This window comes from Carettochelys insculpta, chromosome 3, assembly GCF_033958435.1.
Source record: "Carettochelys insculpta isolate YL-2023 chromosome 3, ASM3395843v1, whole genome shotgun sequence".
In the NCBI taxonomy this organism is placed as follows: Eukaryota; Metazoa; Chordata; order Testudines; family Carettochelyidae; genus Carettochelys; species Carettochelys insculpta.
Genome location: NC_134139.1, coordinates 87,445,440 through 87,467,764, shown reverse-complemented (window position 1 = coordinate 87,467,764; position 22,325 = coordinate 87,445,440). Strand labels below are relative to the sequence as shown.

Genomic DNA, 22,325 nt, shown 5'->3' with positions numbered 1-22,325 from the left:
ACCCAATTAGTTTTCAGTCTCTGCATCCTAGGATAGTTGTCCATCCCATAAGGGACAAAGAATGTAGGCCACCCCAATTGTCTGACTTTATATTCAGCCACATTAAACACAGATTGTTTCTTACACCCAGCTTCTCAAGCAAAGCAGACCACTCCATCAGCAACCTAGCTATCGCATAGAACTGGAAGAGACATTCAGAGGTCACTGAATCCAGTTCCCTGCACTCACAGCAGGACCTATCACCATTCTTGACAGATTTTTTTTAAATCTATTTGTCCCAGATCCCTAAATGGATTGAACTCACAATCCTGGATTTAGCAGGTGAATGCTCAAACCACTGAGCTATCCCTCCCCACATCAGTAGATACTAAGACATGTTGTCTTAATGTATACAGAGCCCCTCAATCTCTTTATCATCTTGCAAACTTTATAAAAATGATCTATCTTTTCCCCACCTCATGGATAAAAATGTTAATCAAAAAACTAGGAGAGGGTCAAAAGCCAATTTCTCTGAAACGTCAGCAGAAACAGTGGCTTGGAGATGAGTCACATCTTTCATTGCGTTTTGAAACCTGACAGTTTCAAATCCATTTAGTATGTACCATGCTAATTTTATTTCCTCATCAAAATGTTGTCTGACAACAAGTCACGTACCTTACAAAAGTTTAACTACAGTATAATTGCTTTAATCTGGCACGTCTGGGACCAGACAGTTGCTGGGTTACCAAATTTTCTGGACTATTGGAAGTCACCATAATCCCCATGCCCTAGTTCAAACCCTGTGTCATGGCTCACTACTCCTGCATGTCCATAGAGTCTTCTCTACCCCACATTGCTGCAGCTTCTTCACCTCCACGTGTCTCCAGCTGCACCATCTCTGTCTCTTACAGTTTCTTCACCCCCATGCTTCTTCAGCTTCTTCAACCACGTGCCCCAGTTCAACCCCCGCCATCATGGCTCACCATCCCCGCACATCCCCAGCTTCTTCTCTACCCTGCACTTCTCAGCTTCACCACCCCCGCAGGCCCCAGCTCCAACCCCCGCATGCCCTAGCTCAACTCCACCCCCTTGCTCTCCTGCAGCCCTAACCCACCCCAGGCTTAACTTCCCTGTCCCCCTCCCATGGCCCCAACCCACCACCCAAGCCCCCCAACTCACGTGAATTTCGAGGTACGTGTATCTCGGGGGACGTCTGTATGCCGGACCATCACATTTTGCCAAATTACCTCCATAAATGGGACTACTTTTGCAAAATGCCAGACCATCAGGATTTCTGGACCATCAGATTCCAAATTAAAGGAATTTTACTGTGCATTACATCAACCCTATTTCATGAAATCAATCAAATCTGTATTCTTCTCCTACACCATTCTCTTCTATCCCTGTAGCATGTAAATTAAACCACTTCTGACTTTCATATACCCAAGCTTAATCTCTACATTACCCTTTTAATGTAGCTCCAAGAATACTGTGAAGGATCATGAAAATCAGAGATAAAAAATATAAAGGAGATCACCAAGTCCATTGCCAGCATATGCAAATACACATAACAGTCTCTGATGAGACACAGCAGATATTAAAATGATGCTTCTCTTAAGCCAATGCACAGAAATAGAAGTAAGGAATAGCAAAAATTTATAAGTAATTTTTCCTTCTTCATGTACTGGAATTTTTGCATACCTGCCTCTGGAAGAAACATAATCTCCTGAAATTTGGCAAAAAGCAAAATTTCAGGGATGTGAAGCCATGCAAAATTAATTATATTCCATTGTCTCTCCTACTATCAAAAACTCTGTGATCTGGGATTCCCATATCTTTCCTTGTTATTCTTTGCCTTACATTTCTCTTGCTCACTGCACTTTTACTTCTACCTTTTGTGCATTTGCCCTTAAGAACAATTATACAGCAATGTCCTGGTCTCTTCCCTCTGGTGCAATGTGATTATCTGGTCACAAAAAAAGGCCATATAATTTACTACCTGTCCTCCATTCCCCAGCAGGGTGACTGATTTGAGGTTAACCTAGGACCATCCATCCCACAACAACCAGTACCAGGCAGCCTGAGGCTCTGATTTTGCAGATTCCTGTGCCTAGCCATTGCTCACTGAATCACTGGGGCCTGTGAACTGTGATAACAACTTAAAAAAAAAAACCCAACCTGATGCTGTTAAACATTTTTTTTTTTTTAAAGGAAGCTGATGAGGTGCGGAAGAATTTGGAAAGTATTAATGAAGTTATGCAGAAAGTGGGGAAAAATGAGCTCCTTGTGGTGGGGGTTATTTTTATGTATTATACAGCACAGAAAATGCCATTGAAGTATATCCAATAAACAACACTAGTAATATAATAGTGTTGTGGGACAACATAGGATAAAACTCTTTTTCAGACCTGTTCCCTTCTGTCCATGCCAGTGTCTCAGCCCCTTTCTCTTGCCTCCTTCTGGACATCTAGTGAACAGTTCAAGATCAGCATGGCTAAAACAAAAACTCTTAGTCTCTCCCCATAGCCTCCTCACTACATCACTGTGAACAACCGCACTATTCTATATGCCAGACAGACCCTTAACCATTACAATCACCTTCAACTCACCCAGTTTCTAGGTCCTCATACCCAGGCTGTATCTTAGTCTTCCAGAATCTTTCTGCCTAATGTCTCTAAGTTGAGACCTTTCCTATCCATCCACACAGCTCCAACTCTCACGTAAGCTCTCATCACTGTCTTCTTCACTACTGTGATATCCTTTTCCCCAGACTTGACAAACGCAATCTTGCCCTGTTCAGATCCTTTCAGACTGCTAGTGCCCAGACTGTCACTCTGACTGTGTCACCCCCTTAGCATCCTTCCCCTGACTTCTCCTCCTCTATCACACCAAGCAGGAGCTACTTGCCTTTATTTTCTCAGCCCTTCAGACTAATCCCAAAGTGGCCCTGCCTAACAGCTCTCATTCATTGGCAAGAGATTGACTCCTGTCTCTGACTGGCCACTGCAAACCTGTTAAATTTTCAAACACCTTTGGGCTTTCTTCCATGCTGTTTCTTACTCTTGAGAGGAGCAACTCATAAGCACCTGCAGAATGAACTCATCATTCTTTAAAACACATCCTAGATGAGAGACCTGCAAAAATGAAAACGTAACAGTGGTTCAGCTGTTCGTTTGCTGAGACTGTCATGCTACACAGTATTGTTTAATTGCTTCCTTGTTCTCTCCCATCTGTCGGCTCATCTTATAGTTGGATTGTAAGCTCTTAGGAGCACAGACTAGGTTTCCGCTCTATACTTGTACAGCACATCGCACAGAGGTGACCTGGGCCATGACTAGGGCTCTTAGATGTGATGATGATGACCATTGAAAAGAGATGGGGGAGGGGGGGACCAGCTGCTGTTCACATTCGGGGGGACAGGAATGTTTGGGCCAATATTATCATGGGGAGAGAATAATTTTCAGGCAACGGCCTAACAGAATGGCTCTGAGAAGGGTGGTGCAGCACCCAAACACCTCACACAACCACTGCAAAATAAGCCTCCTAATGGTATGTTGCTTGAATACCAGTAGCTCACCATAGGCTGAGCCAGAGAGATCTTGCCCACTAAGGCCTACTCATTACTCTGGGTCCTTGCCTGGGGAGCCTACAGATAACTGCCTGCTCTGTGCATTTATTCACATCCCACCCACTATTCTAATTCCCTGGGTCACTTCCCCATGGCCCTGCACCATCTTCACCCTTTAACTCAGGGCTTTGTCCAAAAGAAAGTTCCAGCACACAACTCAGGGCTCCTTCTCATTCTCTCTAGCTCCACAAGCTATGGAACTTGAAACAAATATAAAAACCTGGCCTGGAGGACCGATGAAAGCATGCTCACTCCCCAGCCCCAAATGGTACCACTGGCCTAAGTGTATTACATGAGACATTAAAATAACCAAAATAATGGCCATTTGGGGGGGACTAAATTTGGCCCTACAGGACACTGAATGAGTCCTATCCTGTGAGTGAAGCAATAAGAGCCTTCACCTTTGACCTTGGAGGATAATTTGAAGTCAGAATGCTTGTATGACAATGGCAATAGTAACAAAGAGATAGTCATGTTAGTCTGTACTCCAACAAAACAAACCAGCAGAAATGTTGAACTTTAAAGACAAATAAAATGATTTATTCGGTGATAAGCTTTCATGGGACAGACCCTCTTCTGAATTAATTGTTTTGTTAGTCTTTAAAGTGCTACATTTTGTCAGGGATTTTTATCTCTAGGACATTATCGCCCCCGTGTGTCAGGGAAAACAAGCCGCTGGCTGTGTTAAAAACAATGCAGGTACATGGAAAATCTAAAGTCTCACAGGCTGCCATTTAGCAGCAGCACCAATGGTCACTTTTTGTCAGGTGGTTTCCCCGGTAACGTGAACTCATAAATAATTCATGATCATGGATTTGAAATCCAGGCTCCTGATTGGGCACAGGTGGGAGTCTCTGGCAACTTCCACACACTGGAGGACCTGGTTGAAAACAGGTGTTCAGAATTTTCAGTATGATAATCATGTCATAAATATTCATGAATCTGTTCTATAAATTCAGGTGCCACCCACCATTTGGTGGCCCTGGGAGCTAGCTATCATAATAGCTGCTGCCGCATAGGGGAGCGCTGGTTGCCGCGGCAACGTCCGCTGACCCTTAGGCCAGCTCGAGAAGAGAGCGAATAGCTGAAATCACAGCAGCGTCTGCCCTTTAGGGGGCGCCGCCCAGAGCTGGAATCACTGCAGCGCCTGCCTCTGGGTGGCGCTGAAGCTCTGCTGAATCACTGGAGCTGCCGCATGTCTCAGGACCAGCGGCTCAGCTCTGAAGCGGCACCGTCGTTCAAGCGCCTCCCTGAGCCCCAGCACTGCGCTTGCATCTAGGAGCAGCAAGTGGGCCTTCAGGCGTACTCACCGGGTGGCGAACTGGCCCATGGCTTCTGCTACGGGTACTGCATACCCCGTGAGGAAACCGGAGGCCCACCAACACCATCTCATCGACGCCGCTCCTACGGCCACGTCATCGCCTGTGTGCTGCGGGTGTGCTGGGGACCATCATTCTTCAACTGTGACTACTGATTGTGACCACTTACCCGGATAAGACATCAAACTGGACAAGACATGTAAACTTACCTAGCCATACACACACTTCTTAACACATATCCACCTGGGACATCGGGACCCCCAGTGGGGGAGTAGGGGTTGCACCCCTACTGTGGGCCTTCCCGGCGGGGGAGGCACAGTACCCAAGGGCTTGACCCCAGGGCCAGGCCTATAAGCCCAGGTTGGGTTCTTACATTTATATAAACACACATAGAAAACACATTTAATTAATAATCTTTATTGTTAACAGTGTTGTATATTTAAAGAACACTTAGCATTGTTAGTAACAGATAATATTGTTAGTAATAGATAAGTAAACGGGAAGGTTCAACCTCTCTTAACCTTGTTCCTTTAATACCCCTTTCCAAATTACTGCAGGTGTAGGCAAAGCCTCCCTGCCTCCCGTCTCCGCTTACCTGATGTGACTCAGGAAAGAGCACACTGCCTCCTGGGATCACATATGTAGTTGGGCCACAAACGGAGTAACAGAAGGCCTCCCAAAGAGAGGAACAGCCTTGACTGGCTCCAGGGTCCAACCATTAGGGGCAGGTTAGCACCCCGCCCCCGGTAAGGAGTGAAGCTAGCAACTTCACTCCACCCTTTTAATAGGAAGCGGAAGGCATTTGCGTACCCTTACCTATTCCCACTTACCTACATTAACTAACCTCTCCTATACTGATTTTTACCTTCTGGTTAAACAAAGTTCAGTCCATTTAGCAGAAGACAACAAGGAAACAATGTTTACTGTAAGTTTATAAGTTAGTCAGCTAAGAGTTGATACTTTTTAAATTTGATGGTGTTCCTCAAATAAAAATTTCAGTTACTTTGTTTTAACTTTAACCCTCGTCCTGGTCTCGTTGTCTCTGCCAGCCACTTCTTTCCAGGAGGCCTTAGCGGGGACCAGAGTGTACCGGGGTGGCACTCTCCTGTCTTGGGGTTGCAGCAGGGTTCTGGTTCGGGTGCTGGGATCTGTGCATAGGAGGTTCACGCACCTCCGTGTTCAGGGACTCATTTAAATACCCATATTAATAACCTGTCCGTCAAGAGAGTCCCGTCACATTTCTGCTGGTTTTTCATGGCAATAGTAGTCAAACACTTTCATCTTGGAACTACTGCAAAGGCCCAAGTATATCGCTGTTCAATCAGTGCTTGCAATTTTGAGGAACACAGAAGAAGCAGGGATTTGGTACCAAAATTGTTTTGATGGGGGGTAAGGGGAGGTGGGATTAATGTGTGTGTTGATGTAGCTACTGCCATTTTCTGATTCAAAATGCTACGTAAATTTCTAAGATTGGACATTTTGTTCCCAAGAAGTTAGTGTCACAATAAATTCATTCAGCAAACAATGAGCAAGTGTCTTTAACGTTCACTGTGAGCAAAAGAATATCATTGACAGCCTCAAACTCATTTGATTATTTTCTTTACTCCATACACTGTTCATCGCGCTGAACTTTGGTTTCACTGGGCTCTGTGTTCCTGGGAAACGCATACCACTTTGACTCATGGGAGACAAATATTCTGAAGGGACATTTTGTAGTTATAAGAACCCCAAACATTTTGATGAATGAAGTGAAAAACTGGACCATTTCAGGGGCCTGAAAAGAAGTTCCCGGGACACCAGGACATTATATGAGAAAATGGTATTATCTCAGTTTAACTGGGACATCTATTTTCTTTATCAACTGAGTTTCAGCTATGGCTGAAACTCTGCTTCCTTTTAGTGTGGTAACGCTTAAGTACATTACTGGTTTGAAAAACAGTGTGGTCTTGTAGTCTAAATTCTTCCCTATATTAAGTCCTAATTTCCTTCCGTTTACTTCACTTCCATCCTCTTCTGTAATTCATCTGCTCAAATAAACCAATTAATTAGTTAATGTTTACATTAAAGTGTCCTCACTAAATCGAAGGATAAAACCTCAACGAGTTTGTTGATGGTGGAGCAGGGGAGTGCAGACCTCTGAGGGTCACTGTTTGACTGTCTGGGAAAATGATATTACACTCGTTACATTCAGTAAAGAACTGACTCAGCCCAGCACCATTTGCCTTACTAACCGGTCAGCTGAGTATAAGCTGATGGGCAAGCAAGAGTTCCCAAAAGTATTTCAAATATATTGAGCTGACACAATCCCAAAAGCCCATCAGGAAGGCCATTTCTTTATTGATTGACAGCCAGGCTCAACATGTTTCCAACAAAATTCGAAGACTGTATGAATTAAAGAGACTGAAACCCAGGATGAAGCCAGTTCAGCAGTTCCAGTGATTGGAGTGATTCAATACACACAGGGTTGCTTTTACTTAACAATAATTATAATTGAGATCCATTCTACAAAGCACGTCTACATGGCCCCTGCCTTTCAGAAGGGGCATGCAAATGAAGCTGATTGGAAATGCAAAGGAGGCACAGATTTAAATATCTCACACTTCATTTGCATATTCTCGTGTGACCTGGCTTCCGGAAGAGACATTTCTGGAAGCCAAACCAGCTGTGTGGACAGGGTTCCTTCAAAAGGAAAACACCCTTTCAAAAGCACCTTTCTTCCTAATTTTTTCCAGGATGAAAGGTGCTTTCAAAAGAGGGGTTTCCTTTTGAAGGAACCCCGTCCACACGGCAGCTTTGGCTTCCAGAAATGTCTGTTCTGGAAGCCAGATCACCTCGGAATATGCAAATGAGACACAACATATTTAAATCTTCATTTGCGTGTGAAATGGGCCATATTTGCATGTCCCCTCCGAAAGGGAGGGCTGTGTAGATGCAGCTCAAATATTGCTCTAACTGAGCAAAACTACTGACAGGAGTCCTGAGGTTCCCTACCTTCCGGGCTATGGCTTCCTGCGTACTGCGGAGGGTGCTACATTCTCCTTCATGGTATTCTTCTTTACATTCACGACAAAACACAAACTGGAAAAAACAAAAAAAAACCACCCACAAGTCACAAAACAAGTTAGGGATAAAACTAGCAGATTACAGCCACAGAATAAAATACAATAAAATTTGATTATTCAAATGAGCTTTTCCTGTGTGGTACACAAGGTAGATTTTTCTTTCACAGTGCACATCTGTTTATACCAAAAGAGGACAACCTGAATTTAGGGGTTTTTACATTGTTTAATTTTAGAAATTGTCTATATGCAAAGTACTAAGTCATACACATTCCGTTATGGAAAACTAATATTTAGTAGAAGACAACTTTCTACATGGCTTATGAACCACTACCCAGACTCTAAAATTATATTCTTTAATAAGTTTCTGCAGAATGGTTTAAAAAGTAAACATAACCAAAAAAATGCAATCCACAGCACTGGAGAGATGGTGATTCTCTATTAAGTTGTATAGGCTCTTAGAGGAATTGCTATAGATTTTTTTTATTATTATTATTAGCTTTTAGAATTGTATTGCTTCATCCCTGTTGAATTCTAGAACAATTTTCATAAGAGTTCAGCCACACAGAATGTCCTTTACAGACTGGTGACACGTCATCTGTGGCATTGCTTGAGCTGCAACTGCTATCTAAAATGGTTCCTATGAAGCCGGCTTGTTCCATTTTTACACTTCAAAATGAAGATATCTGTCTTGACATGTGTCAAAATCTTTGACCCATCAATTCTACATTAATTTCTGTGTCCTTGTGGATATGAGGAAAAGTCAATAATGTAAAATGGGTCTCTCATGCTGTGCTACAGCCATGCTGCCTTGACCCACCTTCAGACTCTGCAGGATCTCTCAGCAGTTAGCTGTTCTGACTGGCATTATAAGCAAGACTGATAAAGTAGCCTTGATTTTTAGAAACAGCTGCATTCAGATGTAATGAATAAGGATATCAGGGGGACTTGACACTGGGACTTTTATCTGACACAAATTCCATCTACACAATCCCATTTTGAACTCTTTTGAGCTTCTGTTGTCAATTGTATAAGTACTATAGAAAATCATATTTTATTACCATACTGAACAAACTACATTTTTATGCAATGAGGCACTGTGAAAGAAAACAAGACCAGCTGAGCTGATTCTCTTATTTGAAATCACCATGGAACAGTGGTGACAAAGGAATGGAATGAAATGAATGTTTTTTTATTTTGTCCTGATCAAACAAAGCTATGACCTTTCCTTGTCTGTCAGTTTTCTTTGGCTAACATGTCTATTATTTCCAATTCCTTATTTTTCCTTTAATTGTCATTTACCTTAATTCAGATGTACTCATTAGTAATCAGTTATCTTTGCCAGGCACAATGTATGACAGACTGCAGTGCTGTTGTTAATAAACATTTTGATTATCATAGTACCCAAAGGTTCCCTATTAAGACTGCTCCTCAGTGTGGGCATTCTAAGGATATTAGTATCTAAGACTGATTATCACTAGAAGATAGTATTATGGTTATGATCATGCTTAATTGTACTTCCCACTCTTTCTCCTTTCTCCTTTCTCCTTGTCTGTTTGTGACCTCTATGTTTCTTTGTCCCAACTTTTATCTCTCTGAAATGTTTTGTGATTTTTATTGCCAGACCTACTGCTTTGCCATAAAGAGACGCAATTTCCTGGTTTCTCTTGTCTCACTTTAATTCAGTTTTATGAAAAATTCAAAAATCTTAAAAAGACAGCAATTATGCAAAAAAAAAAGTCTCCTCTCCCTTTCACAGCAATATTTGGCTTACCTCATATTGCAGCTTGCATAATACAAATATCTGTTAGAACAATGCTATTCAAAAATCCGTGCTGTATTACAATTTTGCATGGTCCCGTCCATGGTAATTTTATATGCTATAGGTAACTCCATAAATGATTTCATCCCATTACTATAGAAATGAGTAAGATTTTTTGGTGAGTCAGAAACTCCCTTTAAAACTTAGTAGATAATGGATGTGATGTAAAATCAATTATACCACAGAAAGAAACCCTGTTGATTGGTTTATCAGAATGAATATGCCTTCCCTGACTGAAATGCTTTAAGTACTCCCTTGTCACAGCATAGCCCAAGCAATTAAAAAATGCTCATCAGTTTCAATAAAAGAATGCTTAGTGACACAGATCTATTTTAATTTCCGGATAAGAAAAAAACGTGGAAATGATATATGGAAAAAAAAACCAACCTCCAGTTAATCTGAATAGTATGGCGTCTTTATTAATATTAATAGTAGTTATTTTGCTTCAGGAAAGAAAAAAGAATGTAAGTTGTTTAATTAGGATTTAGCACTTTTGCATAATTTTGTTTACTAATGAGTGTTTACAAATCATGTTGCTTGCTAATTGAAATCATACTTTCCCTCCTTATTTCTTTAAAAAAAGAAAAAGAAAAAAATTGAGAGAGACAGAGAGTTCAATATGATAAGTAATACTGGCCAAAAAGTTACTACTCAAGTCTATTAATCAGTAGACACCCTCATGAAAGACACTAGTCTTGGGAAAAATGAAAACAAAACAAAAAAGCATAAAAGTCTCAAATTTATCCTTCAAGGTGCATACACAAAATTAGGGTTAAAGGGGAAATTTTCTGAAGGTAGCAACGGCTTTAGGCAACACATCTAATTGAAAACCAGTAAGACTAGTGAGTGCTTAAATGTATTTAGGTGCTTCTGAAAATCTCCTCTTCAAAGCATAAAGAACTAGGAAGTACAAGTGAAAAAAAATGAAAATCTCCAAATAATCAAAGATGGGTCTCAGCAAAAATTCCAGATCCAAATAACCTCAAACTAAAGTGATGTTAGAAGTATGGCTCTTTAAGGACTTCTTTGTGACTCCCGATGCTATAATTGCAAAATAGAAAAAGTGTGAAGAAATAGAATACTTAAAAGGTTTGTGAATGCCCTTCAGTAAACATGTATTGCATTACAAGTCTATGTGTGTATGTTTTCTTATAACAGGGGTTATAAAAAGTAATGACTGACATTATTTATTAAGACCATTAACATTTCATATTCACATGCTTTGCGGCTCTTGAATTATTGAGGTTTTTATAGAATCCAACAAAGAGGGCTCTTTTTGCTATTTTGGTTGCCAACCACCAAAATAGACTATAAGACCAGAAGGGATCATTGTGATAATCCAGTGTGTCCCTCTGTGTAATGCAGGTCATAGGACATCCCTGAACTTCTTCTAGTATGAACTAGAGCTTATCTTTATTTGGAAAATCTACACAGTCTTGACTTAAAAATTTCCAGTGTTGGAGACTCTACCAGAACCCTGGATAATTTGTCCAAATGGTTAATTACCTTTACTATTTTCCGGTCTATTTGAATACATGCAAAGATCACACATTAGCTCATTTTGCTAGAGCATCACATTGGAAGTGCATGTGCAGTTCCTTATCCACTATGGCTCTTAAAACTTTTTCAGATTTCAGACTCAGCTTTCCAGAATACAGTCACCCATGCTTTAGACCTGGCTTGCATTCTTTGTTCCTAGATGGAAAATTTTGCGTTTGGCTGAATTGTTTGAATGGGTACAGATCACAAAGTGATCCAGACTGTTTATGACTGCTCTGACCTCCTCATATGTACCCCTTTCTCAATTTTTGTGTCAGCTACACATTTATCAGCACTGATTTTATATTTGCTTCTAGATTGCTGATGAAATATTGTATAGCATCAGTCCTGGTACTGCACCCTGTGGAATCCTACTAGAAACACTTCTTTTTTTGATGTTTCTACATTGACATCTAAGTCAGCTCTTAATCTATATTGTCTAGTGCTATTTTTTTTAATCAGAATGTCTTGCAGTACTAAATAAAACTCCTTAGAAAAGTCTTACATTTACGCAGTTATCTTTATCAACCAAAGTTGTAAATATGAGAGAGTAGGATTAGGTTTGATTAACACAACCTATTTCCCCTACCTCTACACTGACTGTCACTTTCATTGAAGGTATGCAAGTTTAAGGCTACATCTACACTATGAAACAAAGCTGAATTTATTAAAGTTGGCTTTGTAAGACTGGGTTTTATAAAGTCATGGTTGAGTATCCACACCTCCCCATAACGTTGACTTTGCACACCCCCATTAAATCATCAAAGTTCAACTGTCGCAGCAGTGCATTGTGGGAATTTATCCCAGAGTTCCCACAGCCCTGTTGCACTCTGCGTTTTTTTTTGCTGGTGCTCTATGGGAAAAAATGCACTGCAAGTGGCTGTGGGTGTGCGATGTCATCTCCCCACACTACGTTGTCCTCATTCTCCTCCCTTTGAAAACACCCGACTCTCCTGATGGCTCCATCCTGGGGCTGTCTTTCATGGCTAGATTCGGTCGCCATGCTGATCTAAAGAAATGAATTCAAAATGCCGGCATTCCTGTTTCCTACTTCTTGTACACCTGGAGAGCACAGGAGGTGAAAGCAGACAGTATGTACACATTCTGGGCACCGTGGGATACCTGTGGAGGCTAATAAAATTGATTTAAAGTAAAGCTGTTTCCACACTGGCATTAATCTGACCTTTTAAATGGAATTTGGCATTACACCGCATTGGATGGTCGATGCAAGAACATCGACCTTAGAGCTCCTTAAATTCGACCTAATGATATTTGCAGTGAAGAGAGTTACATCGTAAAATTGAGCTAAGTGCCTTAAAAGCAACTTTCTGCTCCAGTGAAGACACAGCCTAAAAGAGCTGCATTTGGCCCACTGAAAGCTTCAGTAAAATACATCCTAAAAGAAGAGACTTAGTCACTCTGCCCAGTTTCTGATCCTCTACTTTGTTCCTTTTTACTTCACTGCATTTGCAGGTGTTCAGAGCCATCTATTTAGAACTAACACTACAGATAGAACATACCAAAGAAAACTAAAGCTTCAAGGTGAAGAGCATGGTCATCAGTTCTGCATCTCAAGTATAATGGAACCTCCTGGGTAAGACCCATCTGTGCAGGAGACAGAGCTTTCTTAGGGGCCTGTCTAAAACAGTGGCATGATCTTCCACAGGAACTAAAGACAATCAAACCTCACCACTTTCCACCCCAAATGATGAACATTGAGCAGCACATAGATTTAAAAAGCCCACCAAACCAAACAAAATAGCACTGGACTGCTCACACAACTCACGTTGGGAAAAGGATGAGACAGAGAGGAAAGAATGAACCAGATGTGAGAGATTTTAGTTGCGTTGCTCAATATATTCAGGGAACACACTCAAATACTATAGCAGAAGAACCTATAGGGAACAGAGTGGAAGCCTAACTATGGTCTAATACAAAGAGAACCAAAGAGAGTCTTGTTGAATCCTAAAGCTATTGGCTGTCTAGTGCACATCAATTAAATATGTCAAGAGTTACTGGTTCACTGTAAAGTACTTTTATAGACTCCTGCTCACCACAGTATCTGACTGTCTCGTAAGCTATAACATATTTATCCATGCAAGAGCCAAGTAAATATGCAAGTATTAGCTTCACTGTATGGGTAGGGACTTGAGGCACAGAGAGGCTCTGACTTTTATAAGGTTACCTAGGAAGCCTGTGGTGGAGCAGGGCACTGAACAAGTCTCAGGCTACACAAATACCAAGTAATCCTGTAGCATCTTAAAGACTAACAAATTTATTAGGTCATGAGCTTCTGTGGGTGAGACACACTTCTTCAGATGAATGGAGTGCGCACTTAGAATCCAGGGTTTATGTAGCAGGCGGGGGTGTGGGTAGAGAAAGGAAGAAGGGAAAAAAGGGTGAAAGGGGGTTTTCACTAGTAGGAGTAGCAGATGATGCAAAATAAAGTTAAGTAGGATGTGTCCCATTCCTGAGAACATCAAAGGTGAAGAAATTGCCCTTGTAATGCAGCGGATAGTTGAGATCTCTGTTAACGCCTAATTTAAATGTGTCATATTTGCAAATGAATTCCAATTCAGATGTTGCCCTCTGTAATTTTGTGGCAAAATTCTGTGGAAGAATGGCTACTTTTAAATCCATTATTAAATGTCCAGGGAGGTTAAAGTGTTCCCCCTATGGGTTTGTGTGTGCTCTCATTTCTGATATCAGATTTATGTCCAGTGCAGAGACTGTCCAACCCAGCCAATGAACATGGCATGATGGCATATATCACACTAGTGTTTCCGCAGGTGCATGTGCCCCGATAGTGTGGCTGATGTGGCCTAAGGCTAGTTCTTTAAGTACCGAGCAAACCTTCTGCTTCACTCATTTAAAAATCACTAATTATCTAGTACATACACACATGCATTTGTGTGTGTGTATGTACTAAAAAGTCTTCAAATCACAAGCTACAGACATGCATAAACAGATGCCTGAGGTACACCTTTGCATCAAATGGCAAGACGTTGTCACAAATGAGCAGCTTTGGAACAGAGCACCACTTGATGCTCAAATCAAGCGAAGAAAGTGGGGATGGTCAGGCCACACTCAGAAAACCACCATCCAGCATGGTTTGTCAAGCTCGCACTTGGAACCCACAAGGCAAACGCAAAAGAGTAACATCTTGGACAATATGACGATGATCTACCGAGACTGAAGGACAACAACTGGGGTACTCTTGTAGCCAGCGGGAGGTTTTGTCCCAAGACAGAGTGAAGTGGAGAGGACTTGTCAATGACCTATGATACACTCAGAGTACAAGTGTTTAAGTAGTAGTACATATTTATATATTGTATTTATCTATAGCAAAAATGCCTAAACACCTCTTGAACACAATGGATTGGCAACTATTTATTTATTTATTTATTTATTCATTTACTTATTTAATTTTTTAAACAGGATGATCAATGAGTTTAAGCCACAACAAATGGTTTTGTAATGAAAAAAGTGGTTGCCACAGCTTAATGTAAGTACATAGAGTTTCACAATTTATTTTTATAGTCAATGAAACATTATTTGTGTGTGTGTGGGTGGAGGGAAAACTATTTAAAGATCTCCCACAGATGATAAAACACCCAAGTACAATTATCTGCTAGTGCATTAGAGACATGGGATGAAACTTAGAAGTCTATTTGCACTGTTCATGCTGACTAAACAAACCACAAGTATGTTGGAAAACCCATCGGAGTACTAAATTCAATTTCTCTAATGTATAGTGGTTTTTGTCAGAGTGGTGAGGATTTTTACAAGTATAGTTTTTATTTAAAAAGCAGCCCTTTAAATAACACCACAAATACAGCATCAAATAAGCAAAAGTCTGTTGTGTTAGTTTTTGCATTTTGTTTCCCTATAAAATGAACAATTGGTCAAAAATAAAGTTATGGCTTGAAAATGTATGAACAACATAAAATAAGACACCAAGTTTTAACACAAAGTGAATTTTTATAGTCAAGCACTAAACTGTGGATTGACATAGGGATTTACAATGAAAACACAGACGAGACCTGAAGCAAATCAGCTGTTAGGCAATATTGTTATATACAAAACCACTAACCTTACTATTCAGTGTATTATACCTAGACATAGCACATTTCTGTTTAGTAAAATAAAAGTAACAGCTTTTTTCTAGTTCATAGCAAAATATATACAGCATTGCTGAATACAGAAAACATTTACAGTGAAGTTGGTCTATTAAAAAAAAACAAAACAAAAAACCCCAAAACCACAACAACCCAACTCCCTTCCCCCAAACTTCCTTCATTATAAAGGATTCCATTATACATTACTTATCTTTAAGAAACGGGCAGGCATACAAGAGCAGTAGGATTGCTTAGTTAGAGTTCAATCTGTGTCATTAGGACACAACCACCTCACATGCTTGTAACTACTGCATGTACCTCACTATTTATTTCCATTCAAAGCCAATGTAACTGGGGGAGGGGGGGCACTTACACTATGTCTACACTGCAAAGATATTTCAAAACAGCTATTCCAAAATATCGTATTTCAAAGTGACACAACTTCACACAACATGCATTTTGAAAAAGTCCTCAGCTATTTTGAAATAGCATTTCCAGATACATAGCGCTATTTCAACATAGTACCATTGGACACCATTGTGGCTTATTTCAAAACAGCGCTATTCCAAGTCTTAGGCTGCGTCTACGTTGCCCCTCCCTTTCGAAAGGGGCATGAAACCCTGGGCAATCAAAATGCAAATGTGCACTAATTTGCATTTTTATTACCTCATTTGCATAATGCCAACCACTCGCCCTTCCAGAAGTGCTGTTTTTCGAACTGCAAAACAGCTGTGTAGAAAGGGCTTCTTTGAAAGCATCCTTCTTCCTAAATTTTTTCAGGAGAAAGGGTGCTTTTGAAAAGGGGTTCTTCCTTTCTAAGGAACTTCATCTACACGGCTCTTTTGCATTTCAAAAACAGTATATCTGGAACAGCAAGTGGCTGCCATTATGTAAATGAGGCACATAATATGTAAATCAGCACCTCATTTGTATTTTCGATCGGCCGCACTTTCATAGCCCTTTCAAAAGGGAGGGGCAGTGTAGATGTGGCCTTAATGGTGCCTATTTCAAAACAGCTATTTTGAAATAGCCATCATTCCTTCTGCCATGAAGTGTACTGATTTTGAAATAATGCATCCGCTATTTCAAATTTATTTCCAAAGAACATATGCTTAGTGTAGATGATAGCAAAAGTTATTTCAAAATAACAGCTGTTATTTCGAAATACCTCTGTAGTGTAAATGTGCCCCTTTTGGTCAGGGATCACTTTGCAGCCATCTTGCCAACTTAGTCTCTTCATGACAACCTCTTCAATGCTCTGGTGTCACTTCTAGCACTCCTGTCTGAGGCTGGTTTAATTGCAAATGAAGTTCACATGGTCCTCAGAGTCCTTAATCACAAAATAATCTGAACAATGATAAGTGAGTCCCATTCATAAGGTCCATAATCATAATTCAACTTAGCACTGGTTCTTCTGCCAAGCCCAGTAGTCTTCCTTCATCCATCTGTTCCACTCAAAGTTCTTTCTGGCTCAAGCTCTGGCCCTCACTCTCTTTGTCTTCAGTGTCTCCCATGTTCTGTGGCAGAAAGAAGTCTCTATGTTGCCTTCTCCTCCTCCTCGTTGGCTGAAAGTGAGGGGATCCCTGTTCCACCCCAGACCACATGATTATGGGCCCTTAAAAAACAGTGTCTTGGGTTCTCTGCCAACTACTAATTCTCCTGGACCACTTCCTCTCTTCTGCTACCAGGCCCTTTTTCTGGGCCTTTGCTCATTCGAACACCTGAGAACAGGGTCTTCTGGCTCTCTTTGTTCTTAAAGAGCCAGTATAGCCCATTGCAACCAAATATATCTTTTACTAAAATAGGAAATCACATTCCTTTGCTATACTCCTGTTATAAACCATATTGCTGGAGTGTTTGGTTAATTTTGCTTTTGACATCTTGTTACACCATGCACCAAAGTGTCAGGTTTGCAACCACATGCCCTGTTCGTTATGTTTGTTTACAGTGAAGAAACTTCACCCAGTGTACAGACAGCCTGTAGAATTTGTTGACATGGACTGTTACAAAGGTCAAAAGTATAAGTGAGTTAAAAGAACTAGATACGTTCATGAAGGTTAAGTTTATTCGTGTCTATTAGCCAAGGTAATGAAGGATGTTACTCTACATTCTGAGTATACCTAAACCTCCAACTGCCAGAAGCATCAGGCACTGGCTGCTGTCAGAGACAGAACAGATGGCCCATTACTATAACCCAGTGTGGCCCCGCTTACAAGTGCCTTCAAAAACTGGTCAGCTGCTATGTCCGGTACCTATATTTACTGCAGTATTTGTCTCACTGTCATTCTCAGTACAGATAACGCTGCGGATACCCCAACAAAGGTTACCACATTAAAGTGACTAATTTTTTAATGAGCCCAGTTTTTGCAGAGCTTAAAGTAATCATAAGAACACTAATGTTCATGGAATAATTTTGGCCTTTTCCCTAAAAATACAGCATGCATATTTATTAATCATACAGCAGCTAAAATCTAACTTTTGTGAGGAACAAGACAATCTGTCAAAACAGTGTCAGAAATATAGTAGCGTTCTCTGTGCAGCTCCTGCAATCTGAGGGCAATTTGTCATCAATATTAGAAGTGGCAATTTTCTATAAACATTAAAAGCTTTAAGTGTATGACAGCATCAAATGTCTTTGAGAGTTCTCTGCTATCCTATAAAACGTACAAATGAAAGTCTCCCTCCTGAATTATACAAATTAAGATGTATGTATACTCCTCCCAAAGGCCTAGGTCTTGGCATTCATACCACAGTTCTCTGCAAGGGGTACTGGGAAGTATTGAGGATCTGAGCAGGTGATCTCTTTCAGTGTGTCTGCTATTGCTTGGAAGATAGATACAATCTGTATCTGATAGTTATTTACAACAATGCTATGTCAAGTCCTGCCTTTCAATTCAATTCCATTTTTCACTGGCTTTCTACCTGACCAGGGCACGTGTGCGCACATGGTGGAGGGCGTGGGGGGGCAGGATAGGGGCATTTGAGTGGAGCAGCACTATTGAGCAATCCCTCAGTTCAGGGGAAGACAGATTGCTATCATGAAGGTGACCTTGGAAAGTGCTATCATGAGGTTACCTCGGAAAGTGCCTCCTCCACAGCTCTGCCCATACATGCAAGGAGAACAATTTAGTTCTTAACATACCGATGAATGTCTGAGAACATATTAGCACACTCCCCAATGTGACGCTGTATGATTGAAACAGGGCCTTTATATCATTAATACCGCAACTGTTGGATAACTGCAACTAGTCTTGTACAAAGTATATCGGGTAAAGCATCAATAGTAAAGTTATGATTTGCCAAGCATGATTATCATGCTTGCATGAATATCTAGAGTTTTGCATGTAAAGTTATGAATATTTACTCAGTGCCAGTATTTCAAATGTGTTTGTTCATGAGGTAACACCCACCAGATAATTTACAGCTAACACATTGTGAATGAACTATTCAAGCTGATGACCCATCAAAGAATACTTAGCTTTCACAGTGGCTCATAGAAGAAGCTTGTTTCCATCTGATGAACCTTACCACGCATGCATTAGCCAGAATATGGGTAATGGCTTCTATGAGTCATCAAAACATGCAAAGGCATGTGACTCATTCGTGCAACTCTGAACTCCATCTTGTTCCTGTAATTTTCGACAAACTAAAGGCTACATCTACACTACTAGATAAATGCAAATTTAAAGCAGTTAGTGCAATATTGCAATGTCACTGTCCTCACTGTAAATACCATTATCTCCATTTAGGGAGCACTAAAATCGATATCATAAGATTGCCGAAAATGGCTGGCTGTAGCATCAAGTTCAAATTTAAAAATTCAAATGAAGGCTAGTGGGGAAGCACCATGTCTCTGAATCGAATTTATGAGTATTCAGAGGTGTCCTGTACGTATCCCAAAATGCCCCACAGGGCTCCACTCTGGCCGCTTCCATCTCCGCTACTCTCCAGGTACACAGGAATTAGGTAACAAGAAGCCCACAAATTTGAATTCAGGACCAGGATGCCTGTGGCTGTGGGGTCATGCTTGCATGAGAAGCTGAGAAACATCTTTCTTTCTTTGCTAACCGCACAGTGAGCGCATCTACCCATTAAAAATAGCCTCAGTAGCATGGAGTTCATGTTTCTGTCTCTACTTCTGCTAGCTGAGCACTTAGTTTTTTTTTTTCCCTGAACTGGTACTAGCCCCCGCCCAACTGCACCACATGGCAGCTAGGCTGTTTTGGGAGTGGGGGCGGACGGGACGGTCATGCTTGTATGAGAGGTTGAGAAAGTTCTCTTCTGTGGTTTACATTAGTATAGCCCCCCTGCAAGAGGCACCAGGCAGTCCAGGTCTTTCATGTGCCCAACCACATCATGTGGCTAGTCCCTGACCCAATCAAAGGACGTGCCTGCTGTACAGTGTGGACCATGCTGCCAGACAGCACCATGTCCTAGCTTGCAGGCAGTGAGGGCTCCAAGAGCAGGAATGATTTTGGGGCTTACTCCTGCTCAGGGGAAGGCTCCCCCAGCGGCTAAGATTTTTGGGGGCTTGCAACTGCTGGGGGGACCATTTCAACTGGCCCTTGAGCCACAGACCCCACACCCCCACCCACAAAGATTTTCGGAGACCACGTAAAATGGCCCTTCATCCTCCAATCCACCCAACCCCCCCACATGGGATGAGGGGGTCTGGCACCCTATCAGTCAGTTGGGGCTGGACCCCCCACCTGAGCACCACCACATGTTGACATTTGGTGAGCCCCATCCACCATGCTGGACAACTCTGGGAAGCCCAATATCTTTTTCCTAATCTTTTCTATCCTTTTTCTTCAAGCTTTAGTCCCCTTAACACAGGGAAGAGAGGGTGGAGGGCCAGTTGAGAAGACACAACTTCTGGGTGATCCCATGGCACAGAAATCGTGCAATGGATTGGGAATCCAAAAACCTTCCCTCACCAATTCTTTGTTTTCAAAACCTTTACTATCCTACTCTTTCTTCAAGCTTTGCATTGTTACTGTATTATTTTCAGGGGTGATATGTTATCAAGGGATGGGGGACAATGGCTGCAGCATCAGCTGAGAAGACTCAGACACCTGCTGCTTTCTGTAAAATCTTTGATAATTCAGTTACAGCTACAGTTATAAAAAGCAATTCATTTACAGAAGCAAGGAAGTTCAGTTAATTTGGCAATCTTTGTTGGTGCCCTACTTTCCCTTTCTTCCTCCTGGAAAAATGGGGGTTTGCTTTCCACAGGAGGGGAATGAGGGCAATGCAATGTGGGAAGATGATATCACATACCACAACCACTTGTGAGGCATTTTTTCCCCATGCTGCACCAGCAATATTACCAAGAATGCTACAGGGAGAAGGGAACTGTGGGATAGGTTTTTACCATGCACTGCTGCAACAGTCGATATTTGGTGATTAAATATGGCAGCAATAAATCAACTTTGTGGGGAGCCTGTGGGGAGGGGAGGATAATGAAATTTGGATTTATAAAACCCAGCATTACAAAATCGATTTAATAAATTCAAATTTATCTCATAGTGTAAACATGGGCTAAACTCAAAGCATTCCTTCCAAATGGAAAAAGGTATAAAGGACTCTGGAAACATCTCCATTTTCGCCTCTTTCCTGCTTTGATCTCTGGACTATGGACTTACATTAAAGTCCAACTAAAGGACTAAGAACCTTGCAATATTTTGGAAGTTCCCAGAGATCCTACAAGACACCAGTTTATTCTACGAGTCCTGCAACCTGATCCAACAGCTTTGCAGAGCTTATATGTATCTGATCTCATTGATCATTTTAACTCTCTTCTTTCTTTTTTCGTAAATAAAGCTTTGGACATTGGATACTACAGGACTGCCACTAGCATGATTATTGGGTAAGATCTAAGTTACATATTGATTTGGCTATGTGGGATTAGAAGGAGCCTCTGTTTGATTAAATTGATTTTAAATAACTACTCATCATAAAGTCTAGTGCCTGGAAGATGAAATAAAGGCAGAGATGTGTCAGGAGACTGCAGTTTGGACTTCTTGTTAACCAATGTGATGAGACAGAAATTATTTTGTTTCTGGGGTGGTTTGGTATATTGTACAATAAAACAACCACCTGCTTGGGATCAGTCTGTCCTATTTCTCTGCAGTTTGTACTGAATCTGATATTCTTGGCTGTGACCCACTGAGGCAAGGTGACAGCCTCTTCTTAGACTCATCCTGCTCACTTCTCCAAACGCATCCCTTCCCAGCTTTTGCCTCTTACTGCCTCCAGTCCACTCCTCCTTCCAGTGCTACTTTCCTGCCACTGAACAGCTGCTCCTCAGTGCACAGGAGGTGCTGGTGGGAGAGGGAGGAACTGATCGGCAGGGTCCACCTATGCACGCTAAGCACCAATTCTACTTAAACCTCCATACTCCTGGTGTCCCTAACCCAGGAACTCCTGTAATACAGACCCTCACAGGCAGAGAAGGAAGTTGCTCTGTGTGTTATTGCTCCCCTTCCCCTGTGGGGCGGGGATAGAACAACACACGCTTCCTCTGAGGTTTTTCCTTGCTACTCCCATAGTGGCAAGTGGAGGTGCCTGAGAGTGGCTGGGAGCATGGAGCAATGTGTGACTCGAAGAGCAGGGCACCAGGTAAGTGACCCACCACCACTCCTCTCATCCCCAGACCCCACACAGCTCTCAGTGACCTGGCAAATTCTTTAATCCGGCAAACCCTGTTCCCCACAGTTGCCAGATTAAAGAGGTTTGAGTGTATTTTTTTCAGTGGTTACTCCAGCTCTGGAGCACTGCCAGGACTGGTACCTATAGAGGCAGCAGAGTTGCACGGTTTGCCCTTGTGTGTCTCAAATCAGTGTCATACTGCTGCTGGCA

The 22,325-nt window shown here is 41.5% G+C and overlaps 1 protein-coding gene across 2 annotated transcripts in view; it reads right to left on the bottom strand.

Moving 5' to 3' along the window:
* The window catches only part of PRKN (parkin RBR E3 ubiquitin protein ligase), a 1,267,469-nt gene that overhangs the window by 26,508 nt on the left and 1,218,636 nt on the right, over positions 1 to 22,325 (bottom strand). For both annotated transcript variants that reach the window (XM_074988686.1, XM_074988685.1), the window contains one exon: positions 7,918 to 8,004. In XM_074988686.1, the coding sequence (XP_074844787.1) occupies positions 7,918 to 8,004 (87 nt within the window). The remainder of the gene's footprint in view (positions 1 to 7,917; positions 8,005 to 22,325) is intronic.